The 20,975-nt window shown below is 33.6% G+C and overlaps 1 protein-coding gene across 1 annotated transcript; it reads left to right on the top strand.

Moving 5' to 3' along the window:
- Nucleotides 1-261: 261 nt before the first annotated feature.
- Nucleotides 262-1,575, top strand: mRpS22 (mitochondrial ribosomal protein S22). The gene is made up of 2 exons (XM_072537684.1): nt 262-524; nt 586-1,575. Exons 1-2 carry the CDS (start codon nt 401-403, stop codon nt 1,503-1,505), a joined length of 1,044 nt encoding a protein of 347 aa, XP_072393785.1. The 5' UTR covers nt 262-400; the 3' UTR covers nt 1,506-1,575.
- The last annotated feature ends 19,400 nt before the right edge of the window (nt 1,576-20,975 follow it).

The following is a 20,975-nucleotide window of genomic DNA, read 5'->3' as shown; positions in this document are numbered from 1 at the left end:
TATATATATATATATATATATATATATATATATATATATATATATATATATATATATATATATATATATATATATATATATATTTTCACGTTTTTGTTTAATCATATATGCATTTTTCAATTTTAAATTTTCATTATTAAATCTTGCCCATAATTTTATGTGTGAGAGTGTGAAATAATTGAGTATATGGCAACACTGACGTATATTAAGCTTACATTTAACGTCAAACATATCTATAGGTTATGTTCATTGCACTAAAATTCAAGTTAACCGAGAAATTAATTTTTATCGTTTGAAAGGTGATCGTTTATCTCGTTTATGTTTAAAAAGAGAAGTAGATAGTACACATACAATAGTAGATTCAAACCAAAAATTAAATATAAGGTTTAAGGAACCAGGAATGGCTGCCTTAAGAAATATTTCCAAGAATTTGTTTAAACATATATTTAGATCGGAACTAAAGGCCAATAAGGAAATTTGTTTAATTTATAGCAGGCTCTTAAATTATTCATCTATTGAGTACGGTAAGCTATAGTACATAAACGAAAAATGAAACAGGTTAAGGTTATAATATATTATTTGCAGATGTCAAACATGATCCAGCTCCAAAATTCTTTAATAAAGAAGTACAATTATTGCTTCGAGAATTAACAAGAGTCGATTTAAGTAAAGTAAATCGAAAGATAAAACTGGGAGGCAAAGGGCTTGAAGATCCCATTTATAAGTTTATGACTGATGATGAGCTAAAAGAAGCTATTGAAGAAGCTAAGCAGAAGTCCCATGAATTGTTACAAATACCTCCCGTCGTTGCAGTTAGAAAGCCTATGACACATATTTTATCAGAGGATCCTGCTTTACAAGGTTTGGAAGAATCAAAACTAGTTTTTACAGATATTACTTTTGGAATCAAGAATGTTGATAGGATAATTGTAGTAAGGGAACACGATGGAACATTACGAGAAGCAGATTGGGAATTGCGAAATAGAATGAATCAACTGTACTTTCCTCAAAAGGAGAGACATATTAAACCTCCTAGAATGTTTTTTGGAGAATTCCTTAATAATTTATTGGAACATTATGAATACAAGTTTATTCTTGATCGTGCATGTGTGCAGTTTGAACCTAATGATCCTGAATATCAAAGAGTAGTCTCAGTTACATATCAACATGTAAATGACCATGAAAAGTTTGATTTATTGAGATCTACTAGACATTTTGGAGCCCTCACATTTTTTCTTGTGTGGAATAAAAATATTGATAATTTCTTATTAGAACTTATAGAAACTTCTCAGATTGAAGAAGCAAATATACTCTTGAAATTATACTCCAAAATACATGATATTACACTCGAACAGGGAAACGAATTTTCAGCTGTTGAAGATTATATTAAAAATTATTCCAATAAAAAAGCTGCATTAGAATTGGGATTACAGGCATACAAAGATTTATCAAAACAGAAGAAAAAATATGATGAAGGCATAAGGTTTGCACATGGGACTGGATAATACAATAAATATCTTATGTTTTAACAACAATAAAATATGTTTAGTAAAATAATTCTGTTGAAATATGTAATTTGATTTTGTTTGTGGTATACAATCTATAAATGTGATAATTTAATGTTTATTAACCAAACAAAAAAAATTAGATTGTGTCTAAAGAGTTTAATAATGCTTACCACACATCTGTTATTAACAATAATTTAATATCTTCCTATGATGGGCTGCAGTATGTGTTATGATTACCTGTTTGTCAGCATTCCTCTGCTGCAAAATTAAATACAAATAAATATAGTTTCTGATTGAGATAATTAAAATCAAATGAACAAAACTACTGCCCTACCTACAAATTCAACAGTTGCTCTATGACTTCTCTTGGGAGTGATTTGCATATTGTAGTTGGATACTTTTATACTGGATACTAAGTATCAAGCAAAAACTAGTGTAGGATAATTAATATTTAATTTATAGTTTTATTTATTATTATATTTTATGCATTTAATAACCCTTATGCTCCATACACTCACAATTGTGAGTGTCTTATTTATAAGTGACATTAGGTTTAAAATATCATTTTGCACCAGTTGCTCCTTTACGACACGATAGTGGGTGCACGTGTGTATCATATTGTCGCGGGAGATTACCGAAAATTTGCTTAGTTCCGTATGATATTGTTCAGTAAATGGTAACAACTTTTTGTCAAGTGTGTTAATATGGCTTCTAGACGTAAGTACACATTTTCATTTGTTTTAAAATATTTATTTTGGTGGATAGTCGTCACAAATTGTGTATGTTTACATATTTAGACAAAATCATTCAATACTAATTTGAAGTTACAAATCCACAAACGTGTTTTGAAGAACAACACGTTTGTGAGGGCTAGGAGTGAGTGGTGTCAATGCAAGTTTTGAAGTGTTTCACGTTTATGTTGGCCATGAGTAAATGGTGTAACAATGCAAAAAAAATAAATAATGATTCAGTGAACAAAACTGGTAACAAGGGTTTCTTTTTCAGGAACAACTAGAAAAGTTGACATGGCGAGACTGGCTGCTCATCCAGATGAAATCTACGAACTGCTGGATGAAATTGATTCCGATTTGGAAATTGAACTCGGAGATGATGATGACGATTGGGTACCGTCTGAAAAGGAGAATTTGTCTGTTCAAGATGATGAGATTGAAGAAAGTGATAAATCTGATGAAAGTGGAGACGAAAATGATTCCGCAGTTCCCAGTACTGTACAAAATCTCCAAAAATCATCAATGCTAAATTGGGGTAGAACTAATCCATTTAAAAATGAAAATATACCCGAAACAATACTTCCAGATCCCACTGAAGTTTTAACACCATGGTGTTACTTTGAAAAGTATTTAGGAAACTCATTTTTTCAACTATATGCAGAACGTACTGCACAATTTTATTTACAAAAACACCGAAGGGAACTTAAACCCAAAGTAACTCCTGAAGAAATAAAAAAAAATTTGGGATCCATGTAGTGATGGGTTGTTTAAAATTCCCTCGAATTCATTTATATTGGAGCAGTCGCTTTAAACTTCCTGTAATTGCGGTTGCAATTCCAAGAGATAGGTTGTACTTCTTAAGAGTCAATCTTCATATTGTGGATGTATGCACGGTAACAAAAGAAATTAAAAAAAAAATAATCGTCTGTGGAGAGTTCAGCCAATGATCGATTTAGTCAGAAGCCGATGTCGGGAATTAAAGAGAGAATCTGAAGCAGCATTCTCAATAGACGAACAGATGATTCCGTTTCTTGGTAGATGTGCTTTTCGGCAATATGTAAAAAATAAACCAAGACCTGTGGGTTTAAAAAATTTCGTTTTATCAAAAAGTGATGGTACTGCCCTAGATTTTGAAATATATCAAGGAACAAGTACCAATTTAAGAAATGAAGGACTGGGACTCGGACCGTCAGTCATCACTAGGCTAGTGGAAATGTTACCGGTTAAGAGCTTTGTATTCCTCGACAGATATTTTTCGACGATACCTTTGTTGCTCAAATTATCTAAGCTACAAATACATGGCACAGGAACTATTATGAACAATCGTTTTAAAGGATTTACATTTAAAACAGATGATCAGATGAAAAGAGGCGATTCTGAGCAGGTTGTTAGCAGTGATCAGAAGATATGTATCACTAAATGGAAAGATAATAAATCCGTTTTAATGGCATCTACGGCTTTTGGCCAAGAACCCACACATTTAGTCAAACGATGGGATACAGTTAGTGCTAGTCGTGTAGAGGTTCCATGTCCAAACGTAATTAAAATTTACAACGAAAAGATGGGTGGAGTTGATATCTGCGATCAGATGATGATGTGTTATTTTCTTTCTTCAAAACTCGCAAATAGACATTAAAGGTAATCCTACATCTCTTTGATTTAGCTATTGTTAACAGTTGGATGGAATACCGTCGCGACTGAGGAAGTAACAAATACAAATCAAAAGATATTAAAGATTTATTATCATTTCGCTTAAAACTAGCTGATTATTTGTTATGTGGAACGAAAAGTCCAAATACAGAAAACGGGGACACAGAAGATGAACATGAAGACCCTCGTCCAAAGAAAATGAGACCGTCACCTTTACCTTGCACTGACAAAAGATATGATGGTTTTAATCACTGGCCTGTCTTGGAAGATCTAACAAATCCTTTATGTTGCAGATTGGAATCCCGTAAGAGTAGGTCAAGAGTTTCATGCAGCAAATGTAAATCTCTGTATGAGCAAAAGTCAAAATTGTTTTTCTAACTTTCACAACAAATAATGTGTTAAAAATATACTAGTTATTAACATTTGTAATAAATGACAATGTGTGTAGGTACTTAATATTACTAATAAAGGTTGTAAAATGTTGTCAATTTATTTGTTTTGTTTTCTAGGGGGAGTAGTCATACACTCTCAATACTCACAAATGTGTCAGTCACACAATTGTGCATGTTATGCATATACTCCTGGGAAACACAATCGTGAGTATCAATAAAATCTGTCAAAGTGACAGAAAAATTCTGAAAAAAAAATAGTATATCTCTTTGTTCCCAAATAAATTGAAAAATAGACTGAACAACTTTATATGTCAACTTACATTGTTTCGGGAGTGTAAGAGATAATATTCAATTTATAGTTTTATATAAAGGTATGGGTGCTTATAGATGTAATAAGTGCCCCGATAAGATGCTTATTAAGGAAATTATCCTTATTATTAAGTTAAATATTTAGAGAACAATGTTGGTCCATACTTTGTTACTACCATGCAAAAATTAGTGTAGGAAAATTAATGTTTAATTTATAGTTTTATTTATTATTATATTTTATGCATTTATTAATACCTATTTAATTTATAGTTTTATTTAAAGGTATGGGTGCTCATAGATGCAAAAAGTAGGAAATTATACTTAGTAAATAAGTTAAATATTTAGAGAACAATGTTGGTCCATACTTTGTTACTGTGGAACCACCAGACAAAACAATCTAGTTATCAGCAATAAAATTGAGTTTCTATCTTTTTAATAACAACAAATTTACAAATAATATTTTAGATTTTAAAAATATAGGAAGAAAAAATGTTAACATTATTTTTAAGTTATAATATTGCTAACTCAATTATTGATTACACACAAAATAATTATTTCAAATCAGTTCGGGTTAGGTGGGGTAAATGTAAACGATTTTTTCACTTTTCAACTAAAAATTTACATATTTTGTGTTTAACAGAGAAAATTCTATATCTTTGGTAATACCTACTTAGTTTCAGTTGTTTTACCTGTTTTATCGAAATTTCGTGTTCGTATTGATTATTATAAGGGCTTCAGGGGCTGTTTACAATTACCTGAACTAAAAATTCAAACTACAAAAATATAGGGGTAAATGGAAACACGCAATTCGTTGTCCTATTAATTTTATATTGAATTTTTATGGAGAAATTGTGAACGACAATGCAAGTGAACATTTTAAACACATGTAATGTACTTTACGATGATGTTCACAGTTACCCCTATATACAGTTAGTGCACACAAATGCCGACAAAAATAAGCTGAATCAAAGTTTATTTTTCGAAAACACTGACAGTGCCCGGAAAAATTTGAATTGTTTTTCTACCATTCGTTGAAATTGTGGGCTCAGGTAGCAAGGCCTAGATCATTTCAAATTCAATTGACGAAATATCGGTTTCCTTTTCGACGAATTCAGTTCCAAATTTATCGTTGTGCCTGAATTAAACAACTGCAATGTCACCATTTTCTTCATCTACGTCGCGTACACGGCAGACATATTTATAACATGTGTTTTTTCTGGTTCCTGCAAGGAATTTCGCTAACACATTATGATTGGCTTAATTAGGTGCCATTCTGGCAGTTTGTATTCAACATCCGGAAGATTTTCTACTGCATCGTCTTGGGCCCATTCCATTTCATTTAGCTCTTCAACTGAGTCGTCATCATAGGGAACTTAATTTTCTTCTTCGCTTGCTGCAATCCTTATGTTTTAAGGAGTAAAACTCCTTTTAGTATCTCTTTGGGAGCTTTTTTCATACGAGGCCTAGATTTTCGTGCAGTTTTCTCCTCTTTTTTACGTTCTGATTCTTTAAGTCTTTCAACAACTTCAATAGTTGTTAGCACCTCTCCATACTGGGCTTGTTTTAATCTTGGTGTAACTTTTTTGGGTTTTACAGAATTTCTATTTCGGTCCACATTTAGTGTTTTAACAATTGCTGATGAGAATGTAGCAACAATATCTGAAGCAGCAGTAATACACTTGACATCTAAAGTAGCAACATCTAAAGTGGCAGATCCGGACGGACCCTGCTGTACTCGTAGTGGTTCTGCCTCTGTGGGAATTCCGTCACTATTGTTTGTTTCTAGTTCGACTTCACTATGTTGGCCCTGTTGAATGTTATGATCTTGAATGGCTCTCCCCTGGTAGTCTTTAAACCTTTTCAAATCAGTAGGATTAAATTTAGGATTAAAATTCATCTTCTGGAAACTTCTTAGGGTTGACTGGAAATACCCCTGTGGTTACCAATCTGCTTTTAATATTATTCTCAGTGAAAGCTTCATTCCACATTTGTCTTAAAGCTCAGTAAATTCTTTCTTCTGTAGACGTCCTGTTCCGTGCCCAATATATTTCTTTCCATAAGCAATAAGCTTGTTCTTCCAGCAAGTTTTTACCGGGCCGAAAACATACTTATCCAGCGGCTGCAGCCTGTCTGTTAAATGGCTGGGAAACTTGACTAATACTATTTTATTTTCAAGTCCACACTCAATAATCGTCAAACTTATGTGACTCTTATACCCGTCATATAACAATAACGATTTCTGCTGAGGTAGATGTTTTGTCGCTTGCAAATCCTTCACCCACTTTACGAAAACAGAGTGGAACCAATTGTAGAACTGGGGTTCCTCCATCCATCCATTTGCTGACACAGAATAAACTGTTCCTGGGAAATCTTCTTCCGAGGTCCACCTTGCCTGCACTGCACATCCTTTAGAAACGATGAAGGGTGGCAGAAAAGAACCATCAGCCGCAACGCAAGCCAGAACACTTGTGGACTCTCTCCCCGAACCACCAGAGACTTTTGAGAGAGTTTTTTCTCGTTATCCAATCTCCTCTATTCTCGATGGATCGTTCCCAAACTTGTTGCAACTTGGGAGAACAACATTTTCGTTTTTTGGGATTATGGAGCCAGACTTTGTCGTTCTTCTTAAAGCACCCCTATTCGGCTTGCGTATCGTACCGTTTCTTCATTCGGTCGCTAGCGATCTGAAGATGGGAACGGACCAACTCGTGTACATCGTCTATTCTTCTTCGTAATTCGATCACATAATCTTCACCTGCTACGTCTTCTCCAGGTCGACACCCAAACTCTAGATCACAAGGTAGTCTGTAGGCCATTGTGAAGAACGGAAGATATTGGTCCCAGTCTCACTGATGATCGGACACCATCTTTGTCAAATACTTGCAAACTGTCTTATTCATCCGTTCTACCATCCGATTGCGGATGATATGCTGTAGTTCTTGTTTTCTTCATGCCTAGTCTATCACATATTCCTTGGAATAGATCGCTTCCGGAGTTCCTTGGTCACTATGGATCTCCAAAGGCACTCCAAATCGGCTGATATATTCTTTGATCAACTTATCTGCAACGGTGCTGGCCTTCTGGTCTGGAAGTGCGTAAATCTCGACCCACTTAGTGAAGTAATCCATTACTACCAACATTTACTTGCCTCCATTTTCACTTTCTGTAAAGGGCCCAGCGATGTCCAAAGCTATTCTTTCAAACGGGCTTCCAACATTATATTGTCTCATAGGAGCTCTCCTTTTTCGGTAAGGCCCGTTACTCGTAGCACAAATAGTACATTTCTTACACAAGTCCTTTACGTCGTCGGAACTGTTCATCCAATAAAACCGTTTCCGAATTCGCTGAAGGGTTTTCTTTACACCGAAATGCCCTCCTGATGGACTGTCGTGTAAATGACGAAGTACTTCGGCTATTCTGCTCTTTGGGACCACCAACTGTCTTCTCTGAACCGTCACCATTTTCTAGTAGTCGTTTGAGCAAGCTATCTTTCATGATAAATGAGTCCCACTGGGCCCAACATGTCTTAACTACTGAGCATAGGTTTGATATTTCTGGCCAAGGTGGTTGACGGTTTTCTTTTTTCCATTTTCGAATTTTCTGTATAACTGGATAGGTTTTGAAAGAACTTTACTAAAATATCCAAGAACTCGTTCCTGTCCTCCTTGAATCTGAGATAGCAGTCCTCCAATTCCCACATTACTTGCATCTGTATCTAAGATGAACTCTCCTTCTGGCAGTGGATATTCTAAAATTGGTGCTGTGATTAAATGCTTTTTCAAGGTCCCAAAGGCATTTTGGCAGTCTGTATCCCAGCGGTAATCTCTTGCTTCCTCTGTAAGTCCGGTTAATGGCTTAGCGATATCTGCAAACTTCTTAATAAACCTTCGGTAGTAAGTACATAGTCCAAGAAAACTTCCCACTTGATGGTTATCAATTGGTTCTGGTCATTCCTTAATGGAATCGATTTCTCCCTTATCCACGGTCACTCCTTCTTTACTGCCTAAATGACCCAGATAATTGACTTTACCTTGAAATAGTTGGCACTTCTTGGGGTTAAACATCAATTGGGCAGCTTTAAGTCGATTAAAAACGTTTTCTAAATTCTTCAAATGTCTCCCCAAGACGATTATGTTATCTAGATAAACCAGGCAGATTTTCCAAGATAATCCTCTCAAAACAAATTCCATAAGCCTCTCAAATGTCGCAGGACCATTACAGAGTCCAAATGGCATAACGTTGAATTGCCACAATCCAGATCCTGTGGTGAAGGCTGTCTTCTCTTTATCTACTGGGTCCATTTCTACCTGCCAGTATCCAGACTTCAAATCCAAAGTAGAAAACAATTTACTTCCAGCCAATTTATCCAATGTGTCGTCGATCCGAGGCAGAGGATAACTATCTTTTTTGGTAACGTTCTTCATTAGACGGTAATCCACACAGAACCTCGTCGTTCCGTCTTTCTTCTTAACCAAAACCACCTGAGAGACCCATGGTCTCGTAGAAGGTTCTATCACCCCGTCTTTCTTCATTTCCTGAACAATCGTTTCAGCTTCCTCTCTTTTCGCCTGTGGTAATCGTCGAGCTGTTTGACGAATTGGCTTAGCATTACCAGTATCAATTTTATGCTTAACAACGGTAGTTCTTCCCGTCTTTCCTCCTTTCGTTACGAAAATATCACGATACTACTGCCGAAGAAATTCCCTTAATTTCCTTTTCTCCATCTGATTTAGAGACTCTCCAGCAACTGCAATTGTCGAATTTGTCGTTGGAATTATCGGATGTTGTCGTCTGACGGATTATGGATGTCACAGGTATACAAGTTTCTACTTTTGTCTCTTTCTTGATGGTCACTGGGTAGTCATTGACATTGATAAGTCTCACAGGTATTTTTTTAGCCGAAGTCACCAGTTCCTTTCCAATTATGATTCCTCTGCAATCCTCGTCGTCATGGTTCCAAGACTCCATCTTTTCCAGCTCCAGCTTTTCTGCTTCAATTCCTAATTGTACCTGGATTTCTCCATGAATGTTGGCATTTTCACCTGTAGCAGTCCGAAGTCGCAACATCGTTGTAACAGTTTCTTACGGCTGTTTATAACTGTCGGGCGTATAATGCTTCTGGTCGCTCCGGTATCCACCAACAACGTATGCCTTTTACCATTTATTTCTCCATCTACATATACATTATCTTCACGACATTTCAAAGAAGCTATTAGTAAGAGAGGGTCTTTGGAAAAGTTCTGGGTCGAAGCTGTCCCCCTAAGGCCGACCCGTTCTTGTTTTCCTGATGGTGAGTTTCTTGATTTTATGATCTTCGTTTTCTTGTATGTAATACTTTTCATCATATTAACGAGCTGGTCAAGTTTATCTTCATCTCCTTCCTCTTTCTTCTCCTTATCTTCATCTCCTTCCAGTCCTAACTTTACTGTACCCGCCAGAGGCCTGCGCTGACTCGTATTCGAAGGCGGCGGATAAGACATCAACCAGCGTCTTGTGTCGAGCTAATTGCAGTGTTCTCAGCATTTCTGGTGATCACGAAGACCATCAATAAATGTTTGAACAGCCAACTTTTCCATCATGTCTTCGGGAGCTGTTGGATAAGCATATGGTACTAATCTGGCAATATCTACCTCATATTCTTGAGCCTCATCTCTCTTTTGTCTTCTATTTTTAAGCTGCGACTGATATACATGCTCCAAATGTTCGTGGCCATATCGCATATTTAACATCTTCTTAAGTTGTTCGAAATCATCCGTCTACTCTACGGTTATGGTCTGAAGCACATCTAACCATCTCCTCGAAGAGCGATAGTCAGGTTTACAGCCTTTTCTTTTTCAGACCATCCACTCGCTCTTGCTGCTGATTCGAACTGTTTCATGTAGTTGTTCCATGACGATTTTCCGTCGAAAGTTGAGACTTTAACATGAACAGAACCTCCACTTCCTTCAAATTTCGGCCGTGTTTCCAACTTATATTTCGTCTCGTCTTCTTTTGACTCTACTGTAATTGGATTGTTTCCTCTCTCTGCTGTCCCTGTTTCCACCATCTTCCTTTCCATCTCTTTCATCTTTTCTTCGAAGGCCAACTTATCGGCAGCAACTTGGTTTTTTAACGAAGATATTCTATCGTCGAGGGCAGACATCTCAGAAGTGACTTTAGAGATGTTAGCAGAAACTTTGCTTTCCAGAGAAGAAATCTCGTTAGAAACTTTGTTTTCTAAAGAAGCGATGTCGCCGGAAACTTTCGAAATATCGCCAGAATCTTTGTTCTCTAATGGTGCGATATCGCTGGAAACTTTGGCCACATCACCAGAAACTTTCGAAATATCGCCAGAAACTTTGTTCTCCGATGATGCGATGTCACCAGAAACTTTGTTCTCTAATGATGCGATGTCACCAGAAACTTTCGAAATCGACGAGATGACAGCATCATGTTTGTCTTCAAATATATAAGTTTCGGGGTGCAAACCCTCTTCCTCCAAGGCGTTCTTTAGTCGTTGGACTAAATCAGACTTTTTTCCGGTAGAAGCTAATTCTCTGTCCTCGAGATGTCTTCTTAAATTCGTAACTGTGAGCTCATAAATCGTAGTCATTTTCACAGTCTAATTTATATTTCACTTTTGACACCAATGAACTGAGTTTATTAATCTAATTTATTAACTTTATTTATTATAAAATATTCTAACACTTAGTTTATTAAAGTCTTTATTTAATTTATATATACAATATTACACCAATTTATTTTACATTGACACTATTTATTTCCACATTCGATACGATTATATTTTCAGACTAACTGTTTTCAAATAAAAACTTCCTCTATATATGTAAAGCCGGATATTCCAGATAGCCGTAGAATTCGACCGGCGACCCTTGAACCGGTTTTATCGTAGGGGAAACTACTAGAAAAAATACTTATTAGAAAAACATGTTTACAGTTTAGGCATGAGTCATATTTATCGTAACAATAGTTTGACAAATAGTTGACATTTTAAAAATTCCTCACTTACTAACTATTCTGATGTTTTGGCAACGCTGTGGGGTTCTGACGTCGTAAATCTTGAATTACGTGCAAGCATTTTTATATGAAAAATGCAATAAAATAGAACCATATAATTATTTTACTTTAGATGTTGGCACACAGCAAACTATTACAGAAGAATAAACTGTAGTAAAAGATGCAGCCAAGAATATGATGGCAATATTCATTGCAATAATATAGAATTCTGCCTTAATTCTGAAAACACTGAGACAACAACACACATTATTGTTTTTAATTTAAACCACAACCTGATAATATGTAGTCTCAATTAAAAACAATAATTAAACAAACTGAAGAACATCTAAAAAACAAACCAACAGGCAAAAAAACAGTGGATGACTGATGAAATATTAGAAATGATGAATTTGAGAAGACAACACAAGAATAAAGATAATAAATATAAAAAAATCACAAATAAATAAGAAGACAGTTGAGCCAAAGAAGAAGTGGCTTATAGAAATATGTGAAGAGACGTGAAAACCACCTAATCCTGATAAATTGTAAAGCTCTTAGAAGATGAAAACTTTGTCTCCTTGCAAAAATTTTTAGTAAGACTGGCTAACATCTGTGTCTGTACCCCTCGCTAAATTCAACAAATTCAACTGATAAACTAATAAGTCTCTTATGATAAGTTATTTCTGAAAGTAGGTAATTTATACAAGAATTTACAAGTATGAAGAGGATATAAGCCCAGAGCAATTTGGTTTCAGGAACGGTAAGGGAAACTGAGAGGCCTTGTTTAGTTTCATTGTTCTTATGTAATAATGTCACGATCAACAAATAGCAGTTAAGCAAGGTTGTTTACTCTCGCCGTTATTATTCAACCTGTACACAGAGTGATATCTTAAAGAGATACTTCATGTAAGCTTTGCTTTAAGAAATATGACTGAAGTAGAGGGAATGGTTCCCGCCGAGCGGCAGAATTAGAGGTTAGCTTGGCTCCTTATGTAGATCATAGTCAGCTTTGTATGTTACAATTTAATAATAACGTGCTTAACACTTATTTAAAGCCTATTTGTTTTATACTCTTCGGTCACAACATAAATTGGCGACGAGTAAATCTTGGTAAATTCCCAATAATCGTTATTTTAAAGTGTTTTTGTGTCTGAAATAGTTTAACCACGAGGAAATGGCCCAAACCCAAGGGACAGCGAATTTGATGGTAGTTAATGCGGGGAATATTTCAGCACCATCGCCCTTTAAGCAGGGCGATGATTTCAAAGTGTTCGAAGAAATGTTAGAGCAGTATTTGTTGGCGAATTTAATTGAAGCTGATAGAAAGGTATTGTTGACTCTCTTAAGTGAAAATTTCTATAAAATTTTGAAAAATTTATGTTCACCGTCTAAGCCAAAAGATAAATGCTACGATGAAATAATTAGATTACTGGCTAGTCACTTTAAATCCAGTTTATATATATATATATATATATATATATATATATATATATATATATATATATATATATATATATATTCTTCTTCCTATGCCGTCCCCATTAACGGAGGTTGGCGACCACATTTTTAAAAGCTTCTCTGTCTTTTGCAACGTGGAATAATTCGTCTACAGTCATGTTTGTCCAGTCTCGAATATTTAGCAGAATATATATATATATATATATATATATATATATATATATATATATATATATATATATAAGAAAAGTTTCTTCAGGTCAATATAGAACCAACTACCATTATATTAAAATTTTATCATGGCTCGGTAGTTAGGTACTCCAAAAGGACAAATTAGATGACCTGTTAATATAAATAATAAGGAAAAAGAATGCATTTTTTGATAGTTGAGGGGGCTACAAAATGTTTATTAGGCCGTGGTATTTGGTATGATTTTGGTTTAAGTTTGAAGGGTCCAGATGTCTATTTAGAGGACAGTAAAGTAAATAGGATTAGGTCGATATTGAATACAGTGTGTCAAAAACCTACTACAGAAGATATTATAAATATTGACTCATTTAAAAAATTAAGGCTAGTATGTGGTAGCAGTGAATATGGATTAGGTGCAGTACTTTTGCACGTGATGTCTGATGCTACTGCAAGACCAATTAGTTATATTTCAAGGCTACTAACGAAAACAGAGTTGGGTTATAGTATGGTACAGAAAGAAGCATTATGCATTTACTGGGCTGCTCACAATTTATATGAAAATTTAGCAGGAAGATATTTTGAAATTTTAACGGACCACAAACCGTTAATTACATTATTTGGAGAGTTTAAAAGTTAGTCAAAAAGGCAGCAGCACGTTTGCAAAAATGGTGTATCTTTTTATCTGGTGTTGATTATACTATAAAATATATTATGGAAAAGAATAATGTGAAACAGATGCATTAAGCCATTGACCAGTGGAAGAAGAAGAAATGTCTATGGATGAACAAAGCGAATATATTGGTTATTTTAAAAATTTTTAGAACAGGTTACACCTATTGATTCACTAAGGTTGAGAGCAGAAACAAGGAGACATCCGCTATTGGGTGAGGTAGTGAATTTAATTCGCATTGGGTTCTCTTAAAAGTGTTCTGGGGAATTGTTTAAGCCTTTTTTTAACCGTAGGAATGAATTCACAGTGGTACAGGCGATAGTAATGTGGGACTATCGAGTAGTGGTTCCTATATAATTAAGAATGCAATTGGTTTATGTAATGCTTGGAAAATAAATAATCCCAGATAAACTAGGTTTTATTTCTTGCTAAGTATGCTAGGCGTGTGGCTTTTGTCAAAAAAGTTTGATTTCATATCCACATACTGGAACTTGTTTTAATCGATATTATTATGATGCCAATATGCTATGCTCAAAAGTTTTCCAAACATTTTCCATGGCAACCTACTTATGTATAACAATTTTTTTCAATAATTTTAGCGTTATTTCAAGACGAAAATGATTCTTTTGATATTTATGTAAAACGCTTACTTTAATAGTAAAGGTCAAATAAACTACTAAAATAGCAGAAAAAAACAATTTTAGCATTTTTAGAGGCCATTTTTTAATAGGTTGAACACCAGATGTAAAAAAACAAAATACAAGATGAAAGCTTAACTTAATTCGTTTAAAAATGTTCAATTTCATTTTGATGTTATATTGTAAGTCAGTTTAAAAAATATATAAATAAATTGATATACCGATTGCATTTTGGAATATATAGACTTGATGAACGTCCAAACTTTAACGTTTGAAATACATTGTTTATTTCTTACCACAATCTTAATCTTATTTTAATCGGAAGAATATGATGCTGCAATATTACAGTAAAAAGTTTACCCAAAGTATACCACGGGTACTCGCTTAATATATATATATATATATATATATATATATATATATATATATATATATATATATATATATATATATAAATATAATGAACCAGAAGTATTTGCTGACAACGTAAGGAAGTAAACATTAAATATTGGGTTTGCAGCAATAAAAAATGAAACGTGTACTCTTTTAAATTTTTATTCCGAGCTTTCAGACATTGGTTATGTCCTTCATCAGGGAGCTACAAATGTGATGAATAAATTGTTAGTGTTGGTATAATTAATTAAAAAATTCACTACTTACAAACTTAATGAGGTTGTATCGTTTATTTTTATGTTTAAAACTTAAAAATTACTGTACATCCGCAACACTTAATTATTCTAAACACATACATGACATTATTATTGTTAATTTTACTCTATCGTCATTGGTTTTTGTCAAAACAATCCAGTGGTTTTTATTCTTGGTTTTTTAAAAATCTTCGTGTTATAAATTTAAAAATATTAGTATTGACAAGTGAAAATCCCACTCCTCCAATATCAAGCAACTGGCAGTACAGCAAATTATAGGCCTATCATTAGGTGTATCGTGGCAATATAAATTATTTTATATTTATTAATATCATACAGGAGTGAAGTTTTAACCTGTCTGTGTATTTCGACACATAGCTTATTTAATTAACCTAAAAAAACAAGCTCATAATTATAAAAACGTTACAATTGATTGTGATTTTGTTTTGTATGACCCCAGTATCTGTTGTAGCGTTTACACTACTGATTATATTAATTCAGTTTAAAAATTGTATTAATAAAACCCCTAAATAAATTTCTTGTGGCACGCCCGCGATCGATTTTAAAACGAAATTTTTCTGCACAAGCACGAGGATCGCTTTGGAAAAGAGAAATAGAGTTTTACGATCGAGGGAGCAGAGTTTTGGTCAGAACTCGTATTAGCAGACACGCCGGTAAGTTTTTATTACGTTCAAAGTGACGGAGTTGCAGGAAAGAACACAATCTAGGGCAAGAATAAAACAATATATAACCCAGAGATAATAATAATCAAGTAATTTTTTTTTAAAAAGAAATCAATATTCATTATAACAAGAGTTCCACATAAAAAAAAGGAAGATCTTTTTCGGCGTGGTGCTGCTCCACGTAAGTAAACCATTTAACACGTATCATCTCTTTATTATACAATCAAATTTATCATTGCAGTTAAATATTTCTTTAGGGATTAATTTTTGGGTTCCGAAATAATTGAAATTTAAAATTTCCTTGATTCACTTGCAAAGAACATAAGGTCATTTTTTTTTCTATAGTCAAACTTAAATTCCGATTTATTCCATGTCGTGGAATGTGGTGGAATCTTGGTGGAATATAAAAACGTTCCACAGATATTGAACAGCCTGATGCCCATTTTTAAATGCATGTTCACCCAATGCACTTCTTTCAGGATGCAGTCTATTATGAGACTTGTGGGATGTAATGCGGTCTTTAAGGCATCTTGATGTTTGACCATAGTATACTTGTTCACATGATCCACACGGTATACAGTAAACAACATCCGTTAAAGACAAGAGTGCGGATTGGTCTTAAGTTTAGAAAAAACCTTGTTAACTGTTAGTACCGTTTTATGTGCAATTTTGATATTATTAATTGATGAAAAAATTCAACTTAGTTTCTGTCCAATGTCCTTAATGTATGGAAGAGATACATATCTAATTGTAGTTTGTTTTGGTAAAGGATCTACAGGTCCAATTCTATCTTGTGATACAGACAGATTTTCTTCGTTTCTTAAATTACTAGTTAAATTTTGTGGAGTGTTAAACAAAATTTTCTTTAGTAGTATACTTGGGTATGAGTTGTCAATGAATAGGTTATAAAGGATTTTTAGATTTTTTGTATGGAAAGCGGTATCGCTGATTTTAAGGACACGATTTTTCATTTCTTTAACTAAATTAAGTTTCATTGAATGTTTATGGTATGACCAATAATTGAGATATCTGCCTGAACTGAGAGGTTTTCTTTACCAATCAACCAGTAAATGGGTACCTTTTCGTATTAATTTGGTATCTAAAAAAGGTACTGAACCTGTAGTATCTTCACGTTCTAATGTGAATTGAATGTAGGGGTTGTAACTATTGAAATACCAAATTATATTATTTATGAAAAATAATTGTTTTCGAACAGAAAAGTTAACAGTTTGAAAAATGTGTCCTTATCAATGTTACAATGTTGAGCAATAATCTCCCATTTATTACTAATGGCAAGTGTACATATATCTAGATAAACATTACTAAATAAGGATACTACATCTAGGCTCGCAATCACGTAGCCTTCTGGCAATTATATGTTATTAAATAATTGATTAACTTGAAATGAGTCTTTAATATAGTATTCATTCTTACAATTATATGCATTCGTTAAAATATCTGTTAAGTAGTTAGCAATGTTTTCTGTAGGTGTGCCAATAGAGGCTAAAATGGGTCTAACAGCTAAAGGGATTTTGTGTACCTTTAGTAGACAATAAAACTTTCCAGATATACCTTTATAGATAGATAATCTCTTTTTTATGGCCTCATCTATTTTTTGATTGTCAAACAACGATTTTACTACTAGTCACATCATCACCCCGCCCAACTCAATTCAGTTGTCAACACTCTCATTTCTCGTTCCATAAGGCTTAGCGACAACAATCATAGGTCATCCGAAATCAATTCAATAAGGCAAACACTCTCACAAAACGGCTACTACAAAACCCAAATCAATAAGAGCATTCAAAAACATCTAAACCTCATTCCATCCAAAAAAGAAACCTTGTTGCCGGATCAACCCAAAATCTTTGATATTTATTTCATGGTCAATCACAAAATTTTCTAAATTGGTAAATGACTGCAAGTCTTTGTTTAAAACACTGTTTTTCATTATATAACATTTCTTGATAAAAGCATTTATTTTGTCGTTATAGAAAATCGATTATGTGATTTACCTTGTAAGCTTAAGTTTAGGTCATTTAATCGATTAAATATGTCTGTTAAGTAAGCTAGTGTTGTTAGCCACAATTCATCTAGTAACCGAATGACCTGTTCAACATTTTTCCTTTTGATAACCATCTTATCTCTGTGTGTAGCAATAACTTAATATGATCACTTCCCATTTCAGAGTATAGTTTTGAAAATAAACGCGACCTTAAGGCTAGAGATTTTATAAAATTTACTATCTGAACGGCTTCATGAGTAACATGTTTAAATTAATCTGGCATTCGCTTTACCACCAAAGCTTATCTGTGTATATTACAATGGGTAAAACAATGTTCTACAACCAGTTTTACTTTGGCAGATACACCTCCGTATTTTCCTGTCATGGCTCGGGCACCATCCGAGAAACCAATGCATTGTTTCCAGTCTAGTCCATTTTCCACAAAAAAATCATTGATTTTCTTGAATAGTTCATTGGCAGTAGTTCGTTCTGTTAACGCCTCACAAAATAAGTACTCTTCTTCGATTTTGGTTTAAAATATATATCGTAAATAAACCATAAGCTGAGCATAGTTTGTTACATCTGTGGTCTCATCAAGTTGTATTGCATTAATGCAATTAAGTTGTATTAATTTTTTTGTGCCTCTCGTATCCGTTCTCTGAGAAACATTTATTGGATAAAGGCATTTTTGTATTAATTCTTTTTGAGATGTATTAGCAGCAATTTTATTAACCAAACTAATTTTATTTGTTGAGTTAACAAAAAATTTGTTTCTTTCTAGTTTAACTTTGTAAGATATTTTGTCTTTTTTAGCAGCTCTTGATAATAATTGTAAACACAATTGAAAGCTCGAGATAATAAATAGTTAACCACTAGCCCCTTTTATTGACTCCAACCCATCCAAAACATTTATATATATATATATATATATATATATATATATATATATATATATATATATATATATATATATATATATATATATCGAGAAAAGGAGTACGACCGTCAATCCAATATAAACTAAGGAACACTCGAAGAGTGGTGGGTTTTTCGGTCAAAGTGGAGAAATAAAAGACAAAGGTGGCTACTTCATCTATTTATTGAAGACGTTTCGCTTCTTAATCAAGAAGCATCATCAGTTCATCTAAAAAGAACAATATGAAAAACCAAACATCCATGGAAAAGTTATTATAAGTGGGTTACCTTAAAAAGATATGTAGCAGTCGAAGATATAAAATGTGTAAAGAAGCTTATGATAATGGACATTAAATATTATGTTGTATAGACAATTAATTGAACTGAATACAGTTTACAAATCAACTCAACTTAGCACAGCAAAAGACATGTGGTAATGGTACATGTATATAAAAAATATGTGAAAAAACTTAAGTCAAAAACATTAATTTATAGAGAACCAAAAAGATCATATGATGCACTTCCAACAGTATATAATTATTTAAATTTGATTTTAACTTTAGGTAACATTATTAAAATTGAATTGTAGATATTTAATATATATATATATATATATATATATATATATATATATATATATATATATATATATATATATATAATGAAGTTACCACTCTTAAGCTTCTCAGTCGCTGTCGGTGAAATGCGACCAGAAATTTAGGTACCAGGCCGAACGAGAAAATACAGTGGCCTTGAGGTCAAAAATGTGACAGAACAGCAAGACATTTTTTAAAAAGTTAATGTTGTGGCAGAATAGCCAGCAACAGGGGAAGATTGATTCAACCTCCATCAGTCCAAGGTTCATACATTTGGAACTGAGAATAATATATATTCTATGAATCTATTTTATTATAAAATTTTATCAAATTATTTGAGCAGAAACAATTATTTAAATATGTACATTGACAAAATAATCAATAAAATGTAAGTTGAATAAATCTAAGTAAGTAAAGTAAGAAACTATTTTATTTTATTTGAAATTATTTAATATGAAAATATGATAGAAACTACAACTTAGGTGACAATTTTTAAAGTAAACAACATATTAAGCCTAATTCTGCAATATTAATGCATGATAAATTTGGCTCAAGTTACTAATGTCCGTTCTGTTATTGAGAGCGTTAGGGTGTTTAAGTATTGAACACATTTCCAAAAACTGTCTTTTAACGATATTGCGTTCATTGCCAAGAATCTTAACTTCATTAAAGTCCACTTTGTGTTTAGTGTTAATAGCATGCTGGGCAAGAGCACAAGTATGCTTAGATAAGTTGATATCACTGCGGTGTGTTGTAAGACGCCCTCTCAGTGATCTCCCTGTCTGCCCGATGTAGCATGAGTCACACTCAGCACAAGGTATGTGATATAGGACATTTACTTGTTCCAGAAGTGACAAGGGTGTTTTAGTTTTAGAAAACAAATTCCTGACAGTCTTAGCATTTTTAACCGTAATTTTAACTGGTACATTTTTCTGTTTGTACAGTTTAATAAGTTTTTCAGTAACTTATATATAACCTTATAACTAAGGAAAATAAGGTAGAGATGAGTAATGGGTGGTTGGAATCCCAAGTACAGTATTAGGCAGAACAGTATTATTAATTGAATTATTTGATATTATTCTGAGTTGGTAACCACTGGGCATGTCATTTAAAGAGGAACCATAACTCTGTGCATAAAGGTATTTATTAATGAGGGATGATGGATATGAATTCTCAATTAGAATATTTTTAAGTAATTGGAGGGATTCCCTTCGATTAACCGGATGTGTCAGTCTATTTAGCCTACAGCTCAAAGCTTTAGCTAGGTTTAATTTATATTTATAGGGATGACAAGAATGGTAGTTGAGAAACCTATTAGAGGCCATTGGTTTCCTATACCAACTTGTGGTTAAGGTGTTATCTCCCATTCCAATGACACGCATGTCTAAGAAGTGAATACTATTTGTGGTAGTGTCCTCAAGTTCAGCAGTGAACTGTAAGTGAGGATCAAACTCGTTGAACAAAGACAAGGTGGCCTGTATCTTGTCTGGGGGTAAGGCTAATAATAGGTCATCAACATACCGCTTAATAAAAGGAATTTGGAAATCTAAAAGACCCAAACGGTCAGATACTAAATCATCCAATACAA

The sequence above is a fragment of the Diabrotica undecimpunctata genome, chromosome 7, assembly GCF_040954645.1.
Source record: "Diabrotica undecimpunctata isolate CICGRU chromosome 7, icDiaUnde3, whole genome shotgun sequence".
Classification (NCBI taxonomy): domain Eukaryota; kingdom Metazoa; phylum Arthropoda; class Insecta; order Coleoptera; family Chrysomelidae; genus Diabrotica; species Diabrotica undecimpunctata.
The sequence above is the reverse complement of the archived record's forward strand: the minus strand, read 5'-3'. Positions and strand labels throughout refer to the sequence as shown.